The sequence below is a fragment of the Hyla sarda genome, chromosome 5 (assembly GCF_029499605.1).
Source record: "Hyla sarda isolate aHylSar1 chromosome 5, aHylSar1.hap1, whole genome shotgun sequence".
In the NCBI taxonomy this organism is placed as follows: domain Eukaryota; kingdom Metazoa; phylum Chordata; class Amphibia; order Anura; family Hylidae; genus Hyla; species Hyla sarda.
In genome coordinates this window covers 46,793,320-46,818,842 of record NC_079193.1, presented here as the reverse complement: position 1 = coordinate 46,818,842, position 25,523 = coordinate 46,793,320, and the positions used below count along the sequence as shown (strand labels likewise).

Here is a 25,523-nt window from a genome sequence, read left to right as displayed (position 1 = left end):
CTCCTGAGTTGGTCTATTTCAGCTGCACTTCAGACACTTGCCTAAAATGAAGGATTCTTCCTTTTCCCTTGCTGAGGTTTTTGCTATTTCCTGTGTATCTATATGTTTTCTTGGCTCATACTCTGACTCCTCTGTTGCTTATTGTATCTGTACTGCAACACTCTCTCCATTACCAAGATGGCTTGTTTGACTCTGATTATACCTTTGTTTGTGCTTTTCCCGTCCTTTTGCTGTACTATTGTTGGCTAACCCTTTTGTGCCTCGGCCTGTTTCCTGAATTATGTATTCTGTTCGTTACTTTGACTTTGCTACGTCCTGCACCTTAGTAGTGTAGGAACCAGCTCTGTGGTTGGGGCCACCCTATTAAGGAAGTGGGCACCCCAAAAGGCACCAGTCCAGTGTGTCAGTCCAGGGCTGCACTTATCCCTGCCCAACCTCGACTGGTGCCCTATTATGGCTTCATATAAAATAAAACCATATTAAACTGCATATGAGGGCTTAGAAATGTTATATATGCTTATATAACTATAATACACAAGATGAAAAATAAAGATAATATAATGGAAAACAATCACCTGTTCTAAAAGCTGCACCTCTTTCTGGTAACCCTTTAACACAGAGATGATATGATAGTTAGTGACTATATAATACACATATGTATACATGCATATTTTGATAGAATTGTAGTGTCCTTGTACCAATCTCCAAGCTGCTGTAGTCTACTGGTTGTCATTAGTGTTGCTCGCGAATATTCGCAATTCGAATATTATTCGCGAATATCGCATATTCGCGAATTCGCGAATTTCGCGAATATAGCGCTATATATTCGTAATTACGAATTTTCATTTTTTTTTTTTTTTTTTCTTCACAGTACACATCACAGTGATCACCCCCTCTCTGCTTCCAGCTTGTGTGGTGTAAAGAAGGCTCTAATACTACTGTGCGAGACTGGCGTGCGAAATTTCGCATATGCGAAAATTAGTGTATGTTAATTTTCACATATGCGAATTGTAGAGTATGCGAATTTCCTATATGCTAATTTTCACATATGTTAATTTTCGCATACGCGAAATTTCGCATATGCGAAAATAAAACGAAAATATAACGAATATGCGAATATTCGCGAATATATGACGAATATTCGTCCATATATTCGCGAATATTCGCGAATTCGAATATGGCCTATGCCGCTCAACACTAGTTGTCATATAGATGTGGAATCTTTGCAAATAACTAAATATTTGTCTGGATATTGTGAGTTCAAAGTGTATAATCTGTCATATTGTTTGTTATTCTGCTATCCCTGCATACACTGAGGTATTAGGATAAGAGTTTTCTCTATACTGCCACCACTGATAGATGTCATGTTAAAGGAGTATTCCAGGGAAAAACTTTTTTTTATATATCAACTGGCTCCAGAAAGTTAAACAGATTTGTAAATTACTTCTATGAAAAAAATCTTAATCCTTTCAGTACTTATGAGCTTCTGAAGTTAAGGTTGTTCTTTTCTGTCTAAGTGCTCTCTGATGACACATGCCTTGGGAAACGCCCAGTTTAGAAGAGGTTTGCTATGGGGATTTGTTTCTAAACTGGGCATTTCCCGAGACACGTGTCATCAGAGAGCACTTCGACAGAAAAGAATAACCTTAACTTCAGAAGCTCATAAGTACTGAAAGGATTAACATTTTTTAATAGAAGTAATTAACAAATCTGTTTAACTTTCTAGAGCCAGTTGATATATATAAAAAAAAAATAAAAAATTCCTGGATAACCCCTTTAAGGATGGATGAGGTTTGTTTACATAAATTTCCCTCAGACAAGCTTTTGCTAGAAGCTACTAGAATGTTCTCCCAAGTCCAACCCTCTCCCCAAAGGGCGGAACCAGTTGAAACGAGTTAGTCTGGCTCTGGCCAGAGGAATGTAAGGTTGTGTCTCCCATTCTGATACTAGGCTAGTAAGCAGACAAATCATATCTGTGTCCCACTATGCCATGTGAGGAAAGGAGGTCTATACCTAGTTTACAGTTTCCTACCAGAAAATCCTGCTTTGAAGCAACTTAACTTAGCACTTGCTCTGTCTAAGCTGAGTCAGCTCTGGATCGGTCACAGTGATCACGGCACTATGCGGTGTTTCAGGAGGTTTCAGATAGCCAGTCAATGCTGAGAGGATATCTGTTTCTACAATATGTTACTGCTCCGAGAGGGAGAATTGTTTAGCCAGAAGAGGAAACAGCTGTGCAAGGACTCTTCTGACAACACTGAACTCTTTGTGGGCTTTCAGCTGGAGTTAGTACAGGGTGGCTTACATGCAATGACTGATTTTGTCTTACACCCTACAACAGGGTATCGTAAACCCACTAACCATGAGTAAAAGTCTTCTAAGAATATTCACCCCAGTTAAGCTTTGAGGACATTTCTTAGTAAGGATTATTCTATTTGGATTTATCAACACTAAAAGTGCAAATAGCATATTCAGACTTACGAAGCAGCTAAAGGAAACTGGGACCCAATCTCAAGAATCCAAAAGACTGTAACTTCACTACTCTGTGTTGTAAGGCAGCATGCCCTGACAGGCAAAAACACTGCTGTAAGGAGTATATGCTGTATGGTTGTGCACAGTGGATTGTCAGAAAAGTTTACTCCTGTTTTATGAGTCCTGTCACAAAACCGGATATAGGGCAAAAATGAGCCAACCGGAGTCACTATCTGACCATATTGGAGTCACTATCTGACTCCATTTGGCTGATTCAAATGGATGAGATGGGGACCGGGTCTGGCAGGGGTATAGGAGCGTCTGGTTTTCACTCCCCCCAGCTGGATCCAGGCCCTTTATTGACTAATTGTGGTGTGAATGTACTCTTATCCACATGTCTGGGCTGAGTCTATTGCACATACCAACATGAATACACCCCCCGAGACACTACACAGGTAGTCAAGGACTTCATTACTGTGCAGACACCCATTTGCAAAAGTTGTAGGTCCACAGGGGGAGATTTAGGATTAGCCAGCCACAAAGCTACCATAATCATACAAGAGACTTTTCTAGAGGGACTGCTACCCCCTATCTGCCCTGAACTACTCCACCAATCCTCCTCTTGGCCAACACAGAAAGAATTGTCCAATACAGAGCTGCTATACTACATATTCACAATGTATATTGATGTGCATACCTCAAACAAAGATTCCAAAATCTGAGAAAAAAATTTAAGAGAATAATTTATGAATCCAATTTAATATACAATATTAGACAGTATAAATACAATATACATAATTAATTATATAATATATATTATCAACTTATAGCAAAATGATTGAGGGACAGTACAGGGAAGAAGAATTTTTTAGCGGTAACAAGCAGAAAACAAATGTCAGACTATCACTGGTCTAAATGCCATTTATATCATATTTTACCTAATATATCCTAATAGCTGATCATTTCTATTATATGAATAAAGCCATAAGAATTATGTTTTTCTTACTTTATGTTCTACATTGATTGTAGTGTCCAGTTCAGTTGCGGCAGAATCACAGGTGGACAGGAAGGCGGAAAATTGCCGCCCCTGACAGTGGAAAGAAATTTTGTCGAACAATTTTACTTTGTCAACCAAGAAGTGACATACAAATGTTGCTAACAATTTTACAAGCTCCGCCCTTCTACTAACACCCTGAGGGTACATTCACACCATGGTTAACAGCTGTGGGAAATCTGCTGCGAGCTCCACTACCATTCACTTTCTCAGGTCCTCCGACAATCTGTAAATCTGTTGCTGTTGTGGCCTCTCGGCGGACCCAAAGAAGTGAATGGTAGAGTAACTTGCAGTGGATTTCCCACAGCAGGAGACCGCAGCTAGTTACAAGCATTTGAACGCACATTCCATTGAAATTCGGCTTCATTTATTTCAGCTCAGTCCTCATATACCCAGTGTTATTATTTTGAGGTGCTGAGGTCACATCAATAGTGACCAATCAATATGATTATTAGTAGTAGTAGCAGTAGCCAAGTGATATTATGCCAACCTTAACCTTGAACATTTGCCTGCTTACATGATGTCCCTATAAATGCCACATCATCACCTATAGCCACCATGAAAGTAAATTTCACAGAATTAAAGGAGTACTGTGGTGGCAATAGGTGATGATGTGGCATTTATAGGGACATTATGTAAGCACAGCAGGCAAATGTTCAAGGTTGGGGCTGGCATAATATCGATGGGCATTGATGGGTCCCATAGAGATACATGGAGGGGGCGTCTCAGGCGCAATCAGACACTTATCCCCTAGGCATCACAGTACTTCTTTAATTTACTTAAAATAAAGTTTCCAAGAAACACGCTAATTTTCATTCTTACCACATGGGAAGAGTCTTCAGGCACCTCACCTTTCTTTTTTCCATATATATTTTCCAAATCTATAGTGTACTAGAAAGAAGAATCATAAAAAAAATACTCAAAAATACTCCAATACTTCTAAGCTGGTTAAAATAATGGACCCTAGTAACCAATGAAATAGTGGTATTCATGGCCCAGAAAATACAGTGCATAGTGAAAGTATTTGGCCCCTTTGAACTTTTCGACCTTTTGCCACATTTCAGGCTTCAAACATAAAGATATAAAACTGTAATTTTTTGTGAAGAATCAACAACAAGTGGGACACAATCATGAAATGGGACGCAATTTATTGGATATTTCAAACTTTGTTAACAAATAAAAAACTGAAAAATTGGGCGTGCAAAATTATTCAGCCCCTTTACTTTCAGAGCAGCAAACTCTCTCCAGAAGTTCAGTGAGGATTTCTGAATGATTCAATGTTGACCTAAATGACTATTGATGATAAATAGAATCCACCTGTGTGTAATCAAGTCTCCGTATAAATGCACCTGCAATGTGATGGTCTCAGAGGTCCGTTTAAAGCGCAGAGAGCATCATCAAGAACAAGGAACACACCAGGCAGGTCCGAGATACTGTTGTGGAGAAGTTTAAAGCCGGATTTGGATACAAAAAGATTTCCCAAGCTTTAAACATCCCATGGAGCACTGTGCAAGCAATAATATTGAAATGGAAGGAGTATCAGACCACTGCAAATCTACGAAGACCTGGCATTTCCCTCTAAACTTTCAGCTCATACAAGGAGAAGACTTATCAGAGATGCAGCCAAGAGGCCCATGATCACTCTGGATGAACTGCAGAGATCTACAGCTGAGGTGGGAGACTCTGTCCATAGGACAACAATCAGTCGTATACTGCACAAATCTGGCCTTTATGGAAGAGTGGTAAGAAGAAAGCCATTTCTTAAAGATATCCATAAAAAGTGTTGTTTAAAGTTTGCCACAAGCCACCTAGGAGACACACCAAACATGTGGAAGAAGGTGCTCTGGTCAGAAGAAACCAAAATCGAACTTTTTGGCAACAATGCAAAACATTATGTTTGGTGTAAAAGCAACACAGCTCATCACCCTGAACACACCATCCCCACTGTCAAACATGGTGGTGGCAGCATCATGGTTTGGGCCTGCTTTTCTTCAGCAGGGACAGGGAAGATGGTTAAAATTGATAGGAAGATGGATGGAGCCAAATACAGGACCATTCTGGAAGAAAACCTGATGGAGTCTGCAAAAGACCTGAGACTGGGACGGAGATTTGTCTTCCAACAAGACAATGATCCAAAACATAAAGCAAAATCTGCAATGCAATGGTTCACAAATAAACACATCCAGGTGTTAGAATGGCCAAGTCAAAGTCCAGACCTGAATCCAATCGAGAATCTGTGGAAAGAACCGAAAACTGCCGTTCACAAACGCTCTCCATCCAACCTCACTGAGCTCCTGCTGTTCACAAATGCTCTCCATCCAACCTCACTGAGCTCCAGCTGTTCACAAACGCTCTCCATCCAACCTCACTGAGCTCCAGCTGTTCACAAACGCTCTCCATCCAACCTCACTGAGCTCCAGCTGTTCACAAACGCTCTCCATCCAACCTCACTGAGCTCCAGCTGTTCACAAACGCTCTCCATCCAACCTCACTGAGCTCCAGCTGTTCACAAACGCTCTCCATCCAACCTCACTGAGCTCCAGCTGTTCACAAATGCTCTCCATCCAACCTCACTGAGCTCCAGCTGTTCACAAACACTCTCCATCCAACCTCACTGAGCTCCAGCTGTTCACAAACGCTCTCCATCCAACCTCACTGAGCTCCAGCTGTTCACAAATGCTCTCCATCCAACCTCACTGAGCTCCAGCTGTTCACAAACGCTCTCCATCCAACCTCACTGAGCTCCAGCTGTTCACAAATGCTCTCCATCCAACCTCACTGAGCTCCAGCTGTTCACAAACGCTCTCCATCCAACCTCACTGAGCTCCAGCTGTTCACAAACGCTCTCCATCCAACCGCACTGAGCTCCAGCTGTTCTGCAAGGAGGAATGGGCAAAAATGTCAGTCTCTCGATGTGCAAAACTGATAGAGACCTACCCAAAGCGACTTACAGCTGTAATCGCATCAAAAGTTGGCGTAACAAAGTATGAATAATTTTGCACGCCCAATTTTTCAGTTTTTTATTTGTTAAAAAAGTTTGAAATATCCAATAAATTTCGTTCCACTTCATGATTGTGTCCCACTTGTTGTAAAACTACAGTTTTATATCTTTATGTTTGAAGCCTGAAATGTGGCAAAAGGTCGAAAAGTTTAAGGGGGCCGAATACTTTCACTATGCACTGTATATTTTGCAATAAACATTCACAAATTACTTAACTTTCTAGAGAATTCTATGATTAAAGGGGTACTCCATTGGAAAGCATTTTTTTTTATCAACTGGTGCCAGAAAGTTAAACAGATTTGTAAATTACTTTGCTTTAAAAATCGTAATCCTTCCAGTACTTATCAGCTGCTGTATGCTCCACAGGAAGTTATTTTCTTTTTGAATTTCTTTCCAGTCTGACCACAGTGCTCTCTGCTGATACCTTTGTCCATGTCAAAAACTGTCCAGAGCAGGAGAAAATCCCCATAGCACACCTATTCTGCTCCGGACAGTTCCTGACATGGACAGAGGTGTCAGCAGAGAGCACTGTGGTCAGACATAAAAGAAATTGAAAAAGAAAAGAACTTCCTCTGTAGTATACAGCAGCTGATATGGACTGAAAGGATGAAGATTTTTAAATAGAAGTTATTTATGAATCTGTTTAACTTTCTTGCACCAGTTGATTTAACAAAAAATGTTTTCCACTGGAGTACCCCTTGAAAGGGGTTATCCACCATAAGGTGATTTTAGTACGTACCTGGCAGACAGTAATGGGCATGCTTAGGAAGGATCTGTGTTTGTCTTGGAGCTAAATGGCTATGTTGTGAGATTACCATAACACTGTGGCTAGCTTTTTGTTAACTGGTATTTCCTGTTTGACTTTTCTTCCGCCTACAAATCCCATAATTCCATTTTCCTCCCTCCCACACATCAGCCACCCCACCCATTGAAACATAAATGAGCTGCATCCATCAAAAGACCTGTGGTTTTCATTCAGGGTGCCTACAGCTGTTGCATTAGTTGCAGATTGATCTCTCTCCCACCAAGCGATCGCACCACCCATTGAAGCAGACAGGCTCCCTTTCATCAGCTGACTAGTGAGTCAGGTCTTGGTGGCATTGCAACCTGGGAAACCGTCACACACAGGTACAGACACTATATTATGAACTACACTAACTTTAGATTCCCTGTAGCACATTCAAATAAAAAAAAAAAATGAAATACCCCTTTAAGTTAAATGTAAAATCTTGGTTGACTAGTGTGGCCACTAGATGGCCTGTATGTGGCTCCTATACAAGCTCCTATAGATGCTCCTGTAGATGTGCACCCATATAGAGCAGTGTTTCCCAACCAGCGTACCTCCAACTCCCAGTAGGCCTGGTATCTGCTTGAAGATTAAAAGATCTCAGTCCCTTTATTTGTGGGTTCGACAGCATTCCCAGTAGTTTTAACTTGGAAACTACCAAAAGGGAATGGAAAGGGCCATAAAAGAGGGGATAAAATACATTGGCCCTGATTTATTAAGAGTGTTTTTTTAATTTTATTTTTTTGTGTGGAATGTTGTTTCAGACCTGTGTGATATCACCCTTCGTGTTATGGGGACACACAGGTTTGGAAAAAGAAGAAAGTTCTGTAATTTTCATCATAGGTATACCTCAACTATGAGAGATATAATGAGAAAAAAAATCCATAAAATCACATTGTCTGATTTTTTACGAATTTATTTGCAAATTGTGGTAGAAAATACCGTATTTATCGGCGTATAACACGCATTTTTTAGGCTAAAATTTTTAGCCTAAAGTCTATGTGCGTGTTATACGCCGATAAGCCGCTGCAGTTCAATGATTTTTAAATCAATGAACTGCAGCGGCTTTTGCAGGTGCAGAGACCTGCCGTCGCTGCCGGCTCCTCTCCCCCTGCTATTGGCGCCACTGCCCCTTCTCCCCCCCTGGCGTCACTCGTCATTGCGTCTTGCACGCATAGCGTGTTACCAATTTAGTCACCTACAAACAAGCAAGGTTTCTGGCTCTCAGAGACCTGTAACTTCTTTAAGAAAATTTCCGCCCAGAGATTCCGAGTGTGGCCAGCGCTTACTAAATCAGTCGGCGCAAGGATCGCGTGGACACTGCAGTCTCCAATAGATTGCGATGTGTTCTGCGAGTATTTCCGCCTGAAGAATGAGCAACGCCATTCTTCAGGCGGAAATGATCAAGCGTATTTTCCGTTCACAAATTCCGAAGTGTGAATTTGTAAACTGAAACCCATTCACTATACTATACATTTTAGGAAGCGTAATTTCTGTCTGCAATTTCAAAGCGGAATTGCAGGCGGAAATTCCGTAGTGTGAACATAGTCTGAGTCTCCTCTGTCCTCCACTAGTTACCTGTATTAATGGCACCTGTTAATACTTGTTATCAGTATAAAAGACACCTGTCCACAACCTCAAACAGTCACACTCCAAACTCCACTATGGCCAAGACCAAAGAGCTGTCAAAGGACACCAGAAACAAAATTGTAGACCTGCACCAAGCTGGGAAGACTGAATCTGCAATAGGCAAGCAGCTTGATGTGAAGAAATCAACTGTGGGAGCAATTATAAGAAAATGGAAGACATACAAGACCACTGATAATCTCTCTCCATCTGGGGCTCCACGCAAGATCTCACCCCGTGGTGTCAAAATGATCATAAGAACGGTGAGCAAAAAAAAAACAGAACCACATGGGGGACCTAGTGAATGACCTGCAGAGAGCTGGGACAATAGTAACAAAGGCTACCATCAGTAACACGCTACACCGCCAGGGACTCAAATCATGCAGTGTCAGACATGTCCTCCTGCTTAAGCCAGTACATGTCCGGGCCCGTCTGAAGTTTGCTAGAGAGCATTTGGATGATCCAGAAGAGGATTGGGAGAATGTCATATGGTCAGATGAAACCAAAGCAGAACTTTTTGGTAAAAACTCAACTCGTCATGTTTGTAGGAGAAAGAATGAGTTGCATCCAAAGAACACCATACCAACTGTGAAGCATGAGGGTAGAAACATCATGCTTTGGGGCTGTTTTTCAGCAAAGGGACCAGGATGACTGATCCGTATAAAGGAAAGAATGAATGGAGCCATGTATCATGAGATTTTGAGTGAAAACCTCCTTCCATCAGCAAGGGCATTGAAGATGAAACGTGGCTGGGTCTTTCAGCATGACAATGATCCCAAACACACTGCCCAGGCAACGAAGGAGTGGCATCGTATGAAGCATTTCAAGGTCCTGGAGTGGCCTAGCCAGTCTCCAGATCTCAACCCCATAGAAAACCTTTGGAGGGAGTTCAAAGTCTGTGTTGCCCAGCACCAGCCCCAAAACATCACTGCTCTAGAGGAGATCTGCATGGAGGAATAGGCCAAAGTACCAGCAACAGTGTGTGAAAACCTTGTGAAGACTTACAGAAAACGTTTGACCTCTGTCATTGCCAACAAAGGGTATATAACAAAGTATTGAGATGAACTTTTGTTATTGACCAAATACTTATTTTCCACCATCATTTGCAAATAAATTCTTTAAAAATCAGACAATGTGATTTTATGTTTTTTTTTTTTTCTTATTCTGTCTCTCATAGTTGAGGTATACCTATGATAAAAAATTACAGGCCTCTCTCATCTTTTTAAGTGGGAGAACTTGCACAATTGGTGGCTGACTAAATACTTTTTTGCCCTACTGTAAAATTGGGCCCATTTTTATTTATTTATTTATTTTTGCCCCTCTTTTTTGTGTATGCCACTGGTCCTCTGGACTATTTCCTGTTGAACATGGAAAATCATTCCAATAATTTAAAACAACTTTCCATGTCCAATGTATCTTAAAAAATATTGTATTAGGGGAACCCATCCTATATGGCCAACTGAACATTCATATCTCCTTTGCATAGTTTAGTATCTTCTCTGAACTCTCTCTAGAGTATCTATTTGGATAGTGGAAAAACAAGTTTCATCATATGAAAGTTTGTTCTGTATGTGTGTATATATATCTACTGTATATTTACATTGATTCGTACCATTTACCCACCTGATCAATTTTGCTGCAGATCTGAATAATTTCCCTTGCAGAGTCATCAGAATTACCCACCCTTCCGGACCCATTTAGAGGAATGGCATATTGTTGGACAGACTCAGCTTGAGGTGGCGGTAGCAGCACCATCGGGAGATATTCCACAGTGTTTGGCGTTTTTCTCTTTCTGGGGATGAGATGTGCTCTTTTCCTTGTAGTAAATGATGGGTTCTGCCTTAATGTGTGCAGGGCTTTGACATTTGCGGTAGTATTCATGATTGTAACTGAGCTGAGGAAACAAAAGTCCTATTAACCCAAAAGAGTCACCATGTGGCTGGTAAAACAGAGACAAAATCTTCTAGTAAACATGCTGTCCCCTATAGGCAAGTGAGAAGGCATGCCAGGGCAAGTGAGGAGGCAAGTGAGGAGGCAAGTGAGGAGGCAAGTGAGAAGGCATGCCAGGGCAAGTGAGGAGGCAAGTGAGGAGGCAAGTGAAGAGGCAAGTGAAGAGGCAAGTGAGGAGGCAAGTGAGGAGGCAAGTGAAAAGGCATGCCAGGGCAAGTGAGGAGGCAAGTGAAGAGGCAAGTGAGAAGGCATGCCAGGGCAAGTGAGAAGGCAAGTGAGGAGGCAAGTGAAGAGGCAAGTGAGAAGGCATGCCAGGGCAAGTGAGGAGGCAAGTGAAGAGGCAAGTGAGAAGGCATGCCAGGGCAAGTGAGAAGGCAAGTGAGGAGGCAAGTGAAGAGGCAAGTGAGAAGGCATGCCAGGGCAAGTGAGGAGGCAAGTGAGAAGGCAAGTGAGGAGGCAAGTGAAGAGGCAAGTGAGAAGGCATGCCAGGGCAAGTGAGGAGGCAAGTGAGAAGGCAAGTGAGGAGGCTTATTAAGCATTTCGGCTCTGCCTCCTTCACACTTGGCTGTGAAATAAAAAAGGTGACTTTATAAGTTTGATAATCACTATTAGCTCCCGGAAAAGTGTAGTTTGTTTTTATACCCTCACAGCTATCCAACAGTGTCTACAGCCCTGAGCAGTAAATATAGCTGGCAGGATGCCTATCCTTTTGCCATTGACCTTTATTCACAAAAAAAACAAAAAAACATGATCCATATGAATCCTCGTGTGGTGGTGGCCACTGGTGATGGTCGAGAAGCCGAAAATTGTATGGGTTGTCTTCCAACTATACGTAACTATATAAGGAGGTATCCCCAACTCTAGAATGTGTCAAGCGCTGGTCAAGCACGCTTGCTGTACCCTATAGTTAGGACTTGATTACACTACTTCGCTAAATGGAGCTCAGTCACTGAGTCCATCGGAAGGACGGGGGGTGAGCAAAGATACAAATACTGCACGTCCTATTTTCTTCTTCACTCAATTCCTGTAAAATACCAGACATCCAACGGATCCCATTCAAGTCAATATCACATGACAGCGCCAGTTGTGCATAGACACTGAACGGGTCAGAGCACAATTGCCATGTGAACTTAGCCTTACTGAAAGCAACAAATTTAGATTTCTTTGTGGAATAATTACAGACCCTTTTTGTTAAGCTCAGGTCTTTTCCAGTCTAATGTTATATTAGAACCCAGGATAAACCACAGAACTACTGTCGATCTGGTGAAACATCTAACTACATGACCACATCAAAGTATAAGCAGTAATACTGTAGTAAAATCCAAATGTAGAAACATATAGTTGCAGCAATTTTCCGGGCTGTGGCTTCTACTAACACTGAGCACGGATTCTTAAAAAGGGGTATCAGGAGGTAGACGCTGAGAAACAATGCAGGGGACAGTGTTATGTTGTCTTATCTGGTCCCCAAGTTGCTTTTGTTCAGAAATTCCGACTTTGTGGACCCCCAATGATCCGTAATAGTATGTGATGTATTGTCCTACACATGGTCGGCCACTAAAAAAAAGGCAGAAAAGTACATTTAGGCATATTACACAGGTGCAAAACTATGCAAATGTAACACATTAATGAATAATTCGGATGATTCAAAAAGTGTGGGAAAAACGGATATAGCTACCGCCAACACACATGGTGGCAGCGCAACATGATGGAACCACAATGCACGGTGCGCCACCTAGTGTAAAGAGGCGATATAAACAAGTTGATGTGAGTTGCAGTGCATTATTTATATAGTGTCCATTGCCGCTTACTACAATCACCAGGCTGGGCGCTTTCCCACCTATTCATTGAATATACTGGGGGGATACATGCAGTCGTGTGCATGCACCAACACTTACTACAGTCCTGTACGGTACCTACAGGAGCAGGGAGTCTGGCAATAGATAGTACATTGTACTGTACATACTTTGCATGACGCACAATAGCGTGGAGCACCACCTAAAGGAGTGTGCTGCTAATGTTCCTGCTGGTGGCTACACCTGTATAAAGTAAGTGATACACTTCTTCCTGCTTGATCCACTTTTGGCTTTGGCTCAAAAACGTCATCTAAAATTGCTTGCGTGTTTCTAAGGTTTGCAGCCAAATGATTGTTTTGTGTTTATTTGTTTGTTTTTCCCCAAAAAAACAGCGCCACGTCCCCTCTCACAGACTTGCATTGAGGGGGCGGGGCGTGACATCATGAGGGGCGGAGCCGTGATGTCACAATACTCCGGCCCCTGTATCCTGAGTCATCAGGCACGGAGCGATCTTCACTCCGTGCAGCTAAGGACATGTGGGTGCTGCGGGAGAGATTGTGGGGATCCCCAACAGCGGAACCCCTGCGATCAGACATCTTATCCCCTATCCCCCTTTAAGGACGCCTGGTACTGTAGATGCAGATTGGTTGCTATGGGCAACTGTTCCCCTCTTCCTGTACACAGGTTTTGATAAATCTCCCCCATATAGCTGACCCACTAGACATCAATTCACCATAGGTGGAGCTATTTAGGACACATTTAAAGAGCACCTCTCATTAACTTGCCAAATTTTATAATCCTCCCAGTTCACTGCCCCCATCATGATAAACCACCCCCTGCCTTTATTTTTATTATTTTTTTAGTTTTCCACCTTGATATTGCTCTGTATTTTCTGCTCAGCCTCAGGTTCAGGTTCACAGACTGGGAAGGGGCGTTCCCCAGCAGGTGTGACATCATCTGAAGCCATACAGGGGAGAACTTCCTCCCTTACTCTGCAACCAATAGCAAACAGCAGTTAAGTGTGAGAGTAGCTATGATTGGATAAGGCTGGACACACCCCCCTCAGCACTCCAGGCTGCACTCCCTGTGTTTGGACTTCTGCCAGGCCAGCAGGAGTCCAAAGTCTGTGCAAGAGATGGGGGGGAAATGTGCTCTGAACTAGTGGCAACTTTTTTAAACACAAATAAAGAAAACTTCTTTTTTTTTTAAACAAAGTATATTAGAAAGATTTTTTTATTTACCAAAAGGAGTGCAATAGAAAAAAAAGTTCATGAGAGTTCCCATTTAAGGTCATTGACCAGTTGACCAGTTGCCCATAAGAACCAATCAGATTGCTTCTTTCATTTTTGAAAAGGCCTCTGAAAAATTAAAGCAAGCTGATTGGCTCTTATGGGCAACTGGTCAACTTTTCCTCAGCACAGGTCTTGATAAATCTTCCCCACTGTCACTGGTGGATATCCTCTTTAAGGGTACGTTCACACGTACACAGATTTGATGCGCAATGTAAACTAAATGACTGAGCACAGCTTCTAATCTGCAGTTACAAATCCTGCGCATCAAATCTGTGCAGGATCCTGTACGTGTGAACGTACCCTAAAGGACAACTGTCAGCTTGTCCCCCCACACTAAACTCAATAGTGTGGTGAACAGGAGACCAATGCGGGGTCTCTGACTAAAAAACGTACCTGCAGCCCGGAGTGGGGTCCGCTTCTTTCTTTGGTGAATTGCGCACAGAAGGCGGGCCCGCCGGCTGAATTTGAATATTCATGGGCACTGTTCACGTGAGTGCTTGTGCCTACTGAGTGCTCACGTGACCAGTTCCCATGAATATTCAAATTCACCAGGCGGGCCCTCCTTCTGTGCGCAATTCACCAAAAAATAAAATAAAGCGGACCTTCAGAGGGATACTGCTTCAGGCTGCAGGTAGGTATCTTGGTCAGAGACCCTACATCGGTCTCCTGCTCACCCGCACTATAACCCGGTGTATTGAGTTTAGTGTGGGTGAACAGGATGACCGTCTTCGTTTAGGGTACGTTCACACGTACAGGATCCTGCGCAGATTTGATGCGCAGGATTTGTAACTGCAGATTAGAAGCTGTGCTCAGTCATTTAGTTTACATTGAAATCTGCAGCAGAAAATCCTGCGCATCAAATACGTGTGAATGTACCCTTAAAGCGCAACTGTCACCAATCTATTCCCCCCAGACTACTGCTATGATATTACTGTTGAATACAAATACAATGCAGCCACACCTTTAGCTGCGCTTTTCCATACATTATCAGCCTAAAAAAGTATGGAAAAAGCGCAGCTAAAGGTGTAGATGCATTGTACAGTGACCCCCTGACCTACGATGGCCCCGACATATGATCATTTCAACATACAGTGGTCTCTCAGAGGCCATCGCATGTTGAAGGCAGCATCAACATACGATGCTTTTGTATGTCGGGGCCATCGCATAAACGGCTATCCGGCAGCGCAGACTGCTTCAGCTGCCACCGGATAGCCGTTTACGGTGCCCCGTGTGCTCCGCTGACGATCACTTACCTGTCCTCGGGGCTCCGGCGCATCGCTGCACACGCCGTCCCGTCATCCAATAGGAGCGGCGTGCATAGCGACGTGATGGCGGCGACGGAGAGCGAGGATGCCAGGGAAGCAGAGGCCTTGCCGGAGCGTCGGGGACACCCCGGGGATGCGGCGACAGCGATGGAAGGCGACATCCAGGGCGGCGGTGACGAGCGGTGACGGTCCGGAGCGGTGGGGACAGGTGAGTACAACTTCCTCTAACAGTGGTCTTCAACCTGCGGACCTCCAGATGTTGCAAAACTACAACTCCCAGCATGCCCGGACAGCCGTTGGCTGTCCGGGCATGCTGGGTGTTGTAGTTTTGCATCATTTGGAGGTCCGCAGGTTGAAGACCACTGTCCTATACTTTACATTGCACGGATCCCTCAACATACGATGGTTTCAACAAACGATGGTCCATTTGGAACGCATTACCATCATATGTTGAGGGACCACTGAATTTGTTTTCAACAGTAATATCATAGTAGTAGTCTGGGGAGAATACATTGGTGACAGTTGCGCTTTAAGCAGGGTGGATAAGTGATCAGCATCATGGCCTTGCAGAACTGGGATCTTGGGTTTGGTAACATTCACTATACAGTTTGTATGTTGTTTCAATATATTTTAATGGTTTCCTGCAAGTTTTCCACTATCCTCACACGCTCCGTAAACATACTGATAGGTTCCTTAGACCAGTGATTCCCATCCTGTGAGCGTCTAGCTGTTGCAAAACTACAACTCCCAAGCAAAGGCTATCTTGGCATGCTGGGAATTGAAGCTGGAAAGCAACAGGTTGGGGGAACATTGCACTATGGCTGTGTTTCCCGACCAGGGTGCCTGCAGCTGTAGCAAAACTACAACTCCCAGCATGCCTGAAAAGCCAAAGGCTGTCTGGGCATACTTTGAGCTGTAGTTTTTCAACAGCTGGAGGCACACTGGTTGGGAAACACTGCCTTAGACTGTCTGGACAGGGAGGGAAGTGATTGATGGCATTGCTCTCTGCTGACACCTCTGTCCGTGTCAGGAACTGTCCAGAGCAGGAGAGGTTTGCTATGGGGATTTACTCCAACTCTGGACAGTTCCTGACAGGTACAGAGGTGGCAGCAGAGAGCACTGTGGTCAGACAGAAAAGTACAACACAACTTCTTCTGTAGCATACAGCAGCTGATAAGTACTGGAAGGATGAAGATTTTTATATTGAAGTAATTGACAATTCTTTTTAATTTTCTACCGGAGTACCCCTTTAAGTGACTTTGCTCTCCATTTGTCTTTTCTTTCCTTCTGAGGGGAACTGTTCACCACATTTATTCTGATAAAGAAAATGCAGTACTGCATTTGCACTGCAGATGGCGATGCTGCACTTTGCATGGTTGAGAATTTGTAAGCGTTGATGTTTTCATACTGTGAAAAGTTCTTAGGCCTTGTTCACATTACATTATTGGTCTCTGTTTAGCTCAGTGTTTGACAACCAGGATGCCTTCAGCTGTTGTAGTTTTGCAACAACTGGAGGCACCCTGGTTAAGAAACTGGTTAAAAATGTTATGTGAACAAATCCATACAAAACAGTCCTGGAACTATGTAGGGTAGGTTCACACTGCATTTAAGCAATACTCCACAGTTATCCCTTTCTTTGCAGGATGCTGACATATACTGTTTTATCTAAGAGCCGAGGAACGTGCTCTCGAGTCACCCAAAGTGCAAGAAAAAGTGCAAACGTGTTACAAAAAAAAAAAACGTGCACAAAGGATGCGGTCTATCGCAAGCCCTTCTCCGATAGGAGAGAGGCCCCCAAACAAACCTTACCCTTAGCTTCCGGACCAAAAGGTACCTGCGAGGTTCCAGGTTCGATGTCCCTTTTCGCCGAAGCTACTAAGGGACCACAAATGCTCCCGGCATCCCCCTTGGCGTTAGCCAAGGTATCTGCCCGCATAGCCGATAACGGTTGGTACCCTGCCTAAGCAGGAGTACCCAGGGTGTTTGCAGGTAGGTGCGGAACCTAATGGCCACACACACACCTCCCCTAGACCGCCAGGAGGGACACCCAGAAGGGCTACCGCATCCTGACAAATCCTGTGGACACACAACACGCAAAAAGTGACAGTGAGACAAAAAGAAATAAATAAGTGAATGTGCAGGTATACTGGCCGGACATCCGGCTGGATCTATAAAAATTTCTCTGATCCTAGCCAGAAGGCCGGGAATCAAGAGGTGAGTGCCACAAGGTGAAGAGATCATGGTGCCCGTGCTTCAACTCAGTGAGTCTATCCTCCCAGTGAGTTTCAGCACCTCGGCTCTAGACCCTCTCAGCCTCATGCTGAGACCCGGAGTCAGCAGGTCACATCGGGGCAGCCGTCAAGCTGATTCCTCAGAACCAGCCCCGGAACGCCCTGGTACACCTGCTCCCTACGATGCAGCACCCATCCCCACCAGCTCCATACTGGCATCGCCTGCCACCAGCATTAAACTGATAAGAACAGATACTACACTTGATCTTAGCCAAAAGGCCGAGATGCTGACATATACTGTGGTGTGCTGCAGTAGGCCCCACTTGTTTCAATAGTTTAAAAGTAGTCAGCTAGTGACTATGTTCAGGCTTTCTGCCAGCATATGCTAATTTATGGGGACTCAATAGTGTGGCCTGTTAGGGTAGGGTCACACAGAACGGAAACGATGCGGATCCGCCAATGGCCCTATATTATGCCTCCAGCTGTTCCCTCCATGTCCTGCGCTCAACAGCAATGCGCTACTCTGAGCAGCCACACAGGCTTGTGCATACTCGCAGTGTACTCACAGACATCTTAAAGTGGCCATGATGTCTGAGTACACTGCATATGCACGTGGTGACTCGTAAGTCCCCTGGTGGCTTCTCGGAGCTGAGGGAACAGCTGGAGGCGCAATATAGGGTTGGGTCATTGACGGATCTACAGTGTAAAATATGTTGCTGATCCGTTATGTGTGACCCTACCCTAAAAGTAGTCAGCTAGTGACTATGTTCAGGCTTCCCTCTAGTATACCATAATTTATTGGCATTTAATAGTGTGGCCTGCTGTACTATTGTGTCCGAGTAATTAATCATATACCAGCGGCAAACAGCCTGAACATAGTCACTAAGTGACTATGGTCAGACTATTGAAAAAGAAGGGGCCTATTAAAGTACATCACAATATATGTTGATATCCTTTAGTGTAAACCTAACCTCACTCTACTGCCTATGGGGCTTTTGGAGAAAGGAGGCGCAGCCCTGGTTGGTTCCATCTCCTTTACATTATTAGAACGAAAGTGGGTTGGAAATTGACCTTCAGTCCAGAAGCTTAAAACCCAACACCATAATGGGGGCCCATTTTGGTCTTTGCTATGGGGCCTCTTTCTTCCATGTATATTGCTGCCTACTATTTGGAAAACTGTAAGCTCATGTAAGAAGAACCTTTAAAGGGACACTCTGCTGCCCCAGTGTTCAGAACATTTTCATCTTATTCCAAATAGACTTTAATTGAGGGGGCGTGGTAAGATGTCTTGAGGAGCATTGCATTGATGTCACGACCGCACCCAGCCTTTTCAACAAACGCTGGGTGCTGCACAGAGATCGCGGTGGTCCCAGCGGCGGGACCCCCGTGATCAGAGATCTTATCCCCTATCCTTTGGATAGGGGATAAGATGTCCAGGAGCGGAGTACCCCTTTAAGGGGAAATTCCAAAATTAAAAGTTACCCTTTTCCACAGGACTAGCTTTTTCACATGACTACAATTGACCATGATGAGAATGAAGGTCAATTATCTCTAGAGTGAATAGCAGCAATGTGTATGCTCGGCCATTAATCTCTTTGGGACTTTTGAACATTGACCAAAACCCATAGACAGTGAATGGAGCAGTAGTTGAGTATGCACGCTGCTACTCCATTTACTCAGGGGACAACTGACCTTCGTTCCCATGCGGTGGACCCCTTACAATCAGCTAGTTATCCCCTAACTCGTGGATAGAGGATAACTTTTAATACCTTAATCTTTGGATTACTGCTTCTTATAGTTTGTTAAAGTTTTCACCCAATGCTTTGTCTCTATTGGATAATACAGACAAAGCATTGCCACACCCCATCTTGCAGAGCCACACCTACAAATCAAGCCACACCCTTTTATCATAAACCCTTTTTGTGTACCGGTCTGGCTTGCAAATCACGCTCACTCCCACAAAGCCATATCCCCTTCTATTTTCGGCTTACAATATCTTTATCATAACTCAGAATGGGATATGAGGATGAAATATGAGGACGGGATGTGAGGACGGGATATAAGGACGGGATATGGGGACGGGATATGGGGTCGGGATATGGGGACGGGATATGAGGCCGGGATATGAGGACGGGATGTGAGGACGAGAAATGAGGACGGGATATGAGAATTAGATATGAGGATGATATATGAGGACGGGATATGAAGACGGATATGAGGATGAAATATGACGACGAGATATGAGGACGGGATATGAGGGCGGGACATGACGATGGGATATGTGGACAGGATATGAAGAAGGGATATGAGGAAGGCATATGAGGGCAAAATATGAGGTCAGGATATGAGGATGGGATATGAGGATGGGATATGCTGGCGGTGCTTTCCCTCTAGCGGTAGCATGAGATGGAGGCTACAACCCACACAAGTGGCTCAGGTAGTGCAGCTCATCCAGGATGGCACATCAATGCGAGCTGTGGCAAGAAGGTTTGCTGTGTCTGTCAGCGTAGTGTCCAGAGCATGGAGGCGCTACCAGGAGACAGGCCAGTACATCAGGAGACGTGGAGGAAGCTGTAGGAGGGCAACAACCCAGCAGCAGGAGCGCTACCTCAGCCTTTGTGCAAGGAGAAACAGGAGGAGCACTGCCAGAGCCCTGCAAAATGACTTCCAGCAGGCTACAAATGTGCATGTGTCCACTAAACGGTCAGAAACAGACTAAATGAGGGTGGTATGAGGGCCTGATGTCCACAGGTGGGGGGGTTGTGCTTACAACCCAACACCATGCAGGACGTTTGGCATTTGCCAGAAAACACCAAGATTGGCAAATTCACCACTGGCGCCCTGTGCTCTTCACAGATGAAAGCAGGTTCACACTGAGCACATGTGACAGAGTCTGGAGACGCTGTGGAGAATGATCTGCTGCCTGCAACATCCTCCAGCACGACCCGTTGATTTTTAGTGTGACTCCATATCCAGACTTCCATGGGTTGATACATTTGATTTCCATTGATAATTTTTGTGTGATTTTGTTGTCAGCACATTCAACTATGTAAAGATGAAAGTATTTCATACGATTAGTTCATTCATTCAGATCTAGGATGTGTTATCTTAGTGTTGCCACAGTTTAAATCATGATATGGTTATATAATGATAGATCTCTTATATAAATTAAAAAAGTACCAATCTCATGGTATAGAAATGTTCATAAACACATCCCCATCTTGTTATATTATATCATCAATGTTAGCGCTAAATTCATACTGTATTGTGCGACATCAATAAAGATATTGAGCAGCTTGTCGGCGAATTAGAAATCCGATTTTTCACTCACCAGAAGGGTTGTATTATTTGAAAAACACTGCAGGTCAGGAACCAAATTGGGTGACAAAAAGAAGGACGCAAACAGACCAGCAGGTGGCAAACTGGCAGTTAGTGGGCATGCAGGAAACAGGCGGGTGACCAATGTGCAGGTGGAGCAGTCAGTGACCTGCAGGTGTCAAACTGGCAGGTAGCTTTCTGAATGGCCACTTGCTATCTGGTTACACATCTAAGACTGTGGTCTGCAAACTGCGGCTCCAGCTGCTTCAGAACTACAATTCCCATCATGCCCTGGCAGTCTGCAGCCATCCTGACCAGCTGGAAGTTGTAGCCTCTGAACGGAAGAACCAGAGTTTGCAGATCACAGCTCCTAGGAAACCCTGGCCTTTCATCCTAGACTAGTGTTTATTAACCAGTGTGCCTCCAGCTGTTGCAAAATTACAACTCCCAGCATGCCCGGACAGCCGTAGGCTGTCCGGGCATGCTAGGAGTTGTAGTTTTGCAACAGCTGGAGGTACACTGGTTGGCAAACACTGCCCTAGGCTATTCGCATGTCATTTGTATTCACCTATTAGGCTATGCTGCCAGTAATTTGGGCCACTTTTTGGGCAATAAAACAACTGTATTTGTGTTTAATACAATGGGAGAACAGCTCTTTGTTTGCACATAATTTAATTATATGGCCATAAATAGTGTTTGGGCATTTTTTCGGACAAAATACAATTGAACTGAAAATAGCAGTTTTTTTGGCTATAGATTTTGCTGGAGCCCGAGAATATCTTAAAGTATTTCCTTGTATAGCATTTATAATATTTTATAGCATTGCAAAGCATCAATACTTCCCTCCGCTGGTGGTACAGTATGTAGCAGTGCATAGCGCATCGCTGGATACTGTCCTTGCTGTTATCAGGACTGAGCTGTACCCGCAGTATATCTCCTGCCCAGCAAGAATGTGTAGTAAAGCAGTGATCTGTATATAGACAGCTGCTTTACTGTAACTCCATGCTGGGCTAAGCGCTATGCCCCAGCCCTGCAAGGAGGTATCCAGGAAAAAACTTTTTATATATATATATATATATATATATATATATATATATATATATATATCAACAGGCTCCAGTAAGTTAAACAGATTTGTAAATTACTTCTATTAAAAAATCTTCATCCTTTCAGTACTTATGAGCTTCTGAAGTTGAGTTGTTCTTTTCTGTCTAAGTGCTCTCTGATGACACGGGTCTCGGGAACTGCCCAGTTTAGAAGCAAATCCCCATAGCAAACCTATTCTACTCTGTGCAATTCCTGAGACAAGCAGAGATGTCAGCAGAGAGCACTGTTGCCAGACAGAAAACAACAACTCAACTTCAGCAGCTGATAATTATTGAAAGGATTAAGATTTTTTAATAGAAGTAATTTACAAATCTGTTTAACTTTCTGGAGCCAGTTGATATAAAAAAAAAAAAAAGCTTTTTTCCTGGAATACCAATTTAACTAGTGCTGGGGGTATACAGCTACATCTATAGATGCCTGTATACTACATATACAGAAAAGAGACGTCCACCCTCATTCCTGCTTAGGCCTTTTCTTGCGTAGTTCTGCCTTAAGTGATGAATTCACTTGAGGTGAAGCTACAACAGAAGTTCACAGACAGGAACGAGGGTGAAAAGCATGGGTCTGTTTACATTATGCGTGTGGTGGCCCAGTACGGGAGGTGTTACACTGTGCTCCTGCCGTCTTGTCAAGCAGCCTCCTTCAGTGTCCTCAAGGCCCCCTGCACTTGTTTCCCCATTATAAATATGTTTTACCATGTAAAGTGTTATAAAATGTAATTTTACTTTAAGAGTTATACCATGTGATATGTCATGTGATTGTTACCCAGGAGGTACCAGTGACCAGGTGATCTCAAGAGTGACCTATGGGCTCCCTGCTAGTCTCCCTCATATAAGCCCTGGGTGGAGCTTCTCTCTCTTCTCTCTTGGCTCTTGCTTCCTGCTGAGGTCCAGTGCAGTCTTGTCTAGTGTGTGTGTCCAGAGTGTTAGAGACCTCAAAGTCCAGTCCTGCAGCCACCATCAAAAATAGGAAAAAGTGATGATTAAAGAAAAATAAGTAGATTACTAATATAGATAAAGCAAATCCTTACATATAAAAGTAATAAAGATCTGCTGGGAGCTGTAATCACTGTCTATGTAGAGGACAGGAGCTTCTTCAGGGTCCTGTACAGTACACGCAATGTCCTAAAAAAGTAACATGGAGCTGCCCTCTGGCACAGGTAAAGAGTAATACAGAACATGCTATACCTCCCTGTACTGTAGGGGGCTCTACCAGACAGCCAGTCAGTGCATGCACTTCAGTAATACAGGGGGTTTACCAGTGAAATGCCCATTCTGATTAGTTGGATCTTCCAGACATTGACACGTTTTGCAGATCTGGACTGTCCGTAGCATTGTATGTTGAGTATGGGTATAAGTTACAATCGTCCAGAAAAGACCATTGTATGTTGAAAATATTGTAACCTGAGGCCATTGTAAGTTGAGGGATTACTGTATGATGTGAATTAACTTGGATTCAAGGACTACATTAATGACCACCACTAAGCGTTTGTTCGTATAAAAAAATTTTTTTCGTGTGTTGTGTTGTTTTAACTTTAATTTTTAGGCTTAGTGGTGGTAACCGTCTTATAGACAGAGTCCATTACTAGGCCGGGGCTTAGTAACCCCCAATTATTACCCCAGTATCCATCGTCACAGGGGTACTGTGCCCTCCAACACTGGACAGTCATGTTGGCAGCAGAAGGGGGATTGTGAGGTTGGTAATCCTTGTTATCCTTGTTATTGTTATCTTTTACCCCCTTAGGTCTGATGTTCCTCTTTCTTGTTTGTCGCGCTGGTGTAAACAGTGTCACCATAGAACTCTTGCATTGTTCGTAGTCTTCTGACTTTCACTTAGGAGCCCAATGCGGTGACAGCCAAGGCAGCATTGCAGCTCTGCCATAATTAGGAGTTAGGAGGGGGTATTAACCCCTTAAGGACGCAGGACGTAAATGTACGTCCTGGTGAGGTGGTACTTAACGCACCAGGACGTACATTTACGTCCTGTGCATAACCGCGGGCATCGGAGCGATGCCTGTGTCATGCGCGGCTGATCCCGGCTGCTGATCGCAGCCAGGGACCCGCCGGCAATGGCCGATGCCCGCGATCTCGCAGGCGTCCGCCATTAACCCCTCAGGTGCCGGGATCAATACAGATCCCGGCATCTGCGGCAGTTCGCGATTTAAATGAACGATCGGATCGCCCGCAGCGCTGCTGCGGGGATCCGATCATTCATAACGCCCCACCTAGGTCCCCTCTCCTTCCTCCGTGCGGCTCCCGGCGTCTCCTGCTCTGGTCTGTGATCGAGTAGACCAGAGCAGGAGATGACCGATAATACTGATCTGTTCTATGTCCTATACATAGAACAGATCAGTATTAGCAATCATGGTATTGCTATGAATAGTCCCCTATGGAGACTATTCAAGTGTAAAAAAAAATGTTAAAAAATGTAAAAGTAAAAAAAAAAGTGAAAAATCCCCTCCCCCAATAAAAAAGTAAAACGTCCGTTTTTTCCTATTTTACCCCCAAAAAGCGTAAAAAACAATTTTTATAGACATATTTGGTATCGCCGCGTGCGTAAATGTCCGAACTATTAAAATAAAATGTTAATGATCCCGTACGGTGAACGGCGTGAACGAAAAAAAATAAAAAAAAGTCCAAAATTCCTACTTTTTTAATACATTTTATTAAAAAAAATTATAAAAAATGTATTAAAAGTTTTTTATATGCAAATGTGCTATCAAAAAAAAGTACAGATCATGGCGCAAAAAATGAGCCCCCATACCGCCGCTTATACGGAAAAATAAAAAAGTTATAGGTCATCAAAATAAAGGGATTATAAACATACCAATTTGGTTAAAAAGTTTGTGATTTTTTTTAAGCACAACAATAATATAAAAGTATGTAATAATGGTTATCATTTTAATCGTATTGACACTCAGAATAAAGAACACACGTCATTTTTACCATAAATTGTACGGCGTGAAAACAAAACCTTCCAAAATCAGCAAAATTGCGTTTTTCGTTTTAATTTCCCCACAAAAATAGTGTTTTTTGGTTGCGCCATACATTTTATGATATAATGAGTTATGTCATTACAAAGGACAACCGGTCGCGCAAAAAACAAGCCCTCATACTAGTCTGTGGATGAAAATATAAAAGAGTTATGATTTTTAGAAGGAGAGGAGGAAAAAATGAAAACGTAAAAATTAAATTGTCTGAGTCCTTAAGGCCAAAATGGGCTGAGTCCTTAAGGGGTTAAGGAGGTGGTAAGAGACAGTGGTGGGAAGGCAGCTCTAACTGTTTGTACATGCAGTGTGAATATAGTAGAAGGCAGTATCTAGCCCCCAGGAGATGGCTCAAAAAGTAAGAGGGAGACTCCTGAGCTGAAGAGAGTAGACAGAGGAGCCATGGTAGTTGAGGAGACTTTGGCTATCAGAGGGAACTTCTGTCCTGAGGAATGGCAGTAAGGCTACCCTACTGTGGAGACCCTCCAAATGTAAGGGCTGGTGAAGCATGGGGTAATTCTTAAAACATTCCTGCTCCGGCTTAGTGATTAGAAATAGATTGCATGGAAGAATATGGAAGAATTATATTGGTAAGTGTTGTGAACTTGGACTGGAACTGTGACTGCCCCATTGGGCCTGGG

At 43.5% G+C, this 25,523-nt stretch overlaps 1 protein-coding gene and 1 pseudogene across 11 annotated transcripts in view; both read right to left on the bottom strand.

Moving 5' to 3' along the window:
* The window catches only part of CCDC7 (coiled-coil domain containing 7), an 88,322-nt gene extending 67,382 nt beyond the window's left edge, over window positions 1–20,940 (bottom strand). For 6 of the 11 annotated variants that reach the window (XR_008843883.1, XM_056519454.1, XM_056519462.1 and 3 more), the window contains exons 1-7: window positions 20,803–20,940; window positions 12,267–12,444; window positions 10,564–10,834; window positions 4,349–4,417; window positions 3,479–3,559; window positions 3,170–3,190; window positions 576–608 (exon numbers count right to left, since the gene is read on the bottom strand). Coding sequence is in view for 10 of the 11 variants with exons in the window: in XM_056519454.1 (XP_056375429.1) it covers window positions 576–608; window positions 3,170–3,190; window positions 3,479–3,559; window positions 4,349–4,417; window positions 10,564–10,821 (462 nt within the window). In the remaining variant the exon portion in view is untranslated. Of the gene's footprint in view, window positions 1–575; window positions 609–3,169; window positions 3,191–3,478; window positions 3,560–4,348; window positions 4,418–10,563; window positions 10,835–11,532; window positions 12,168–12,200; window positions 12,445–20,802 lie in introns of those variants that run through there. The other 5 variants (XM_056519456.1, XM_056519458.1, XM_056519455.1 and 2 more) reach the window with 5 other exon arrangements.
* Window positions 17,672–17,762, bottom strand: LOC130275239 (U2 spliceosomal RNA; annotated as a pseudogene).
* Window positions 20,941–25,523: the final 4,583 nt, after the last annotated feature.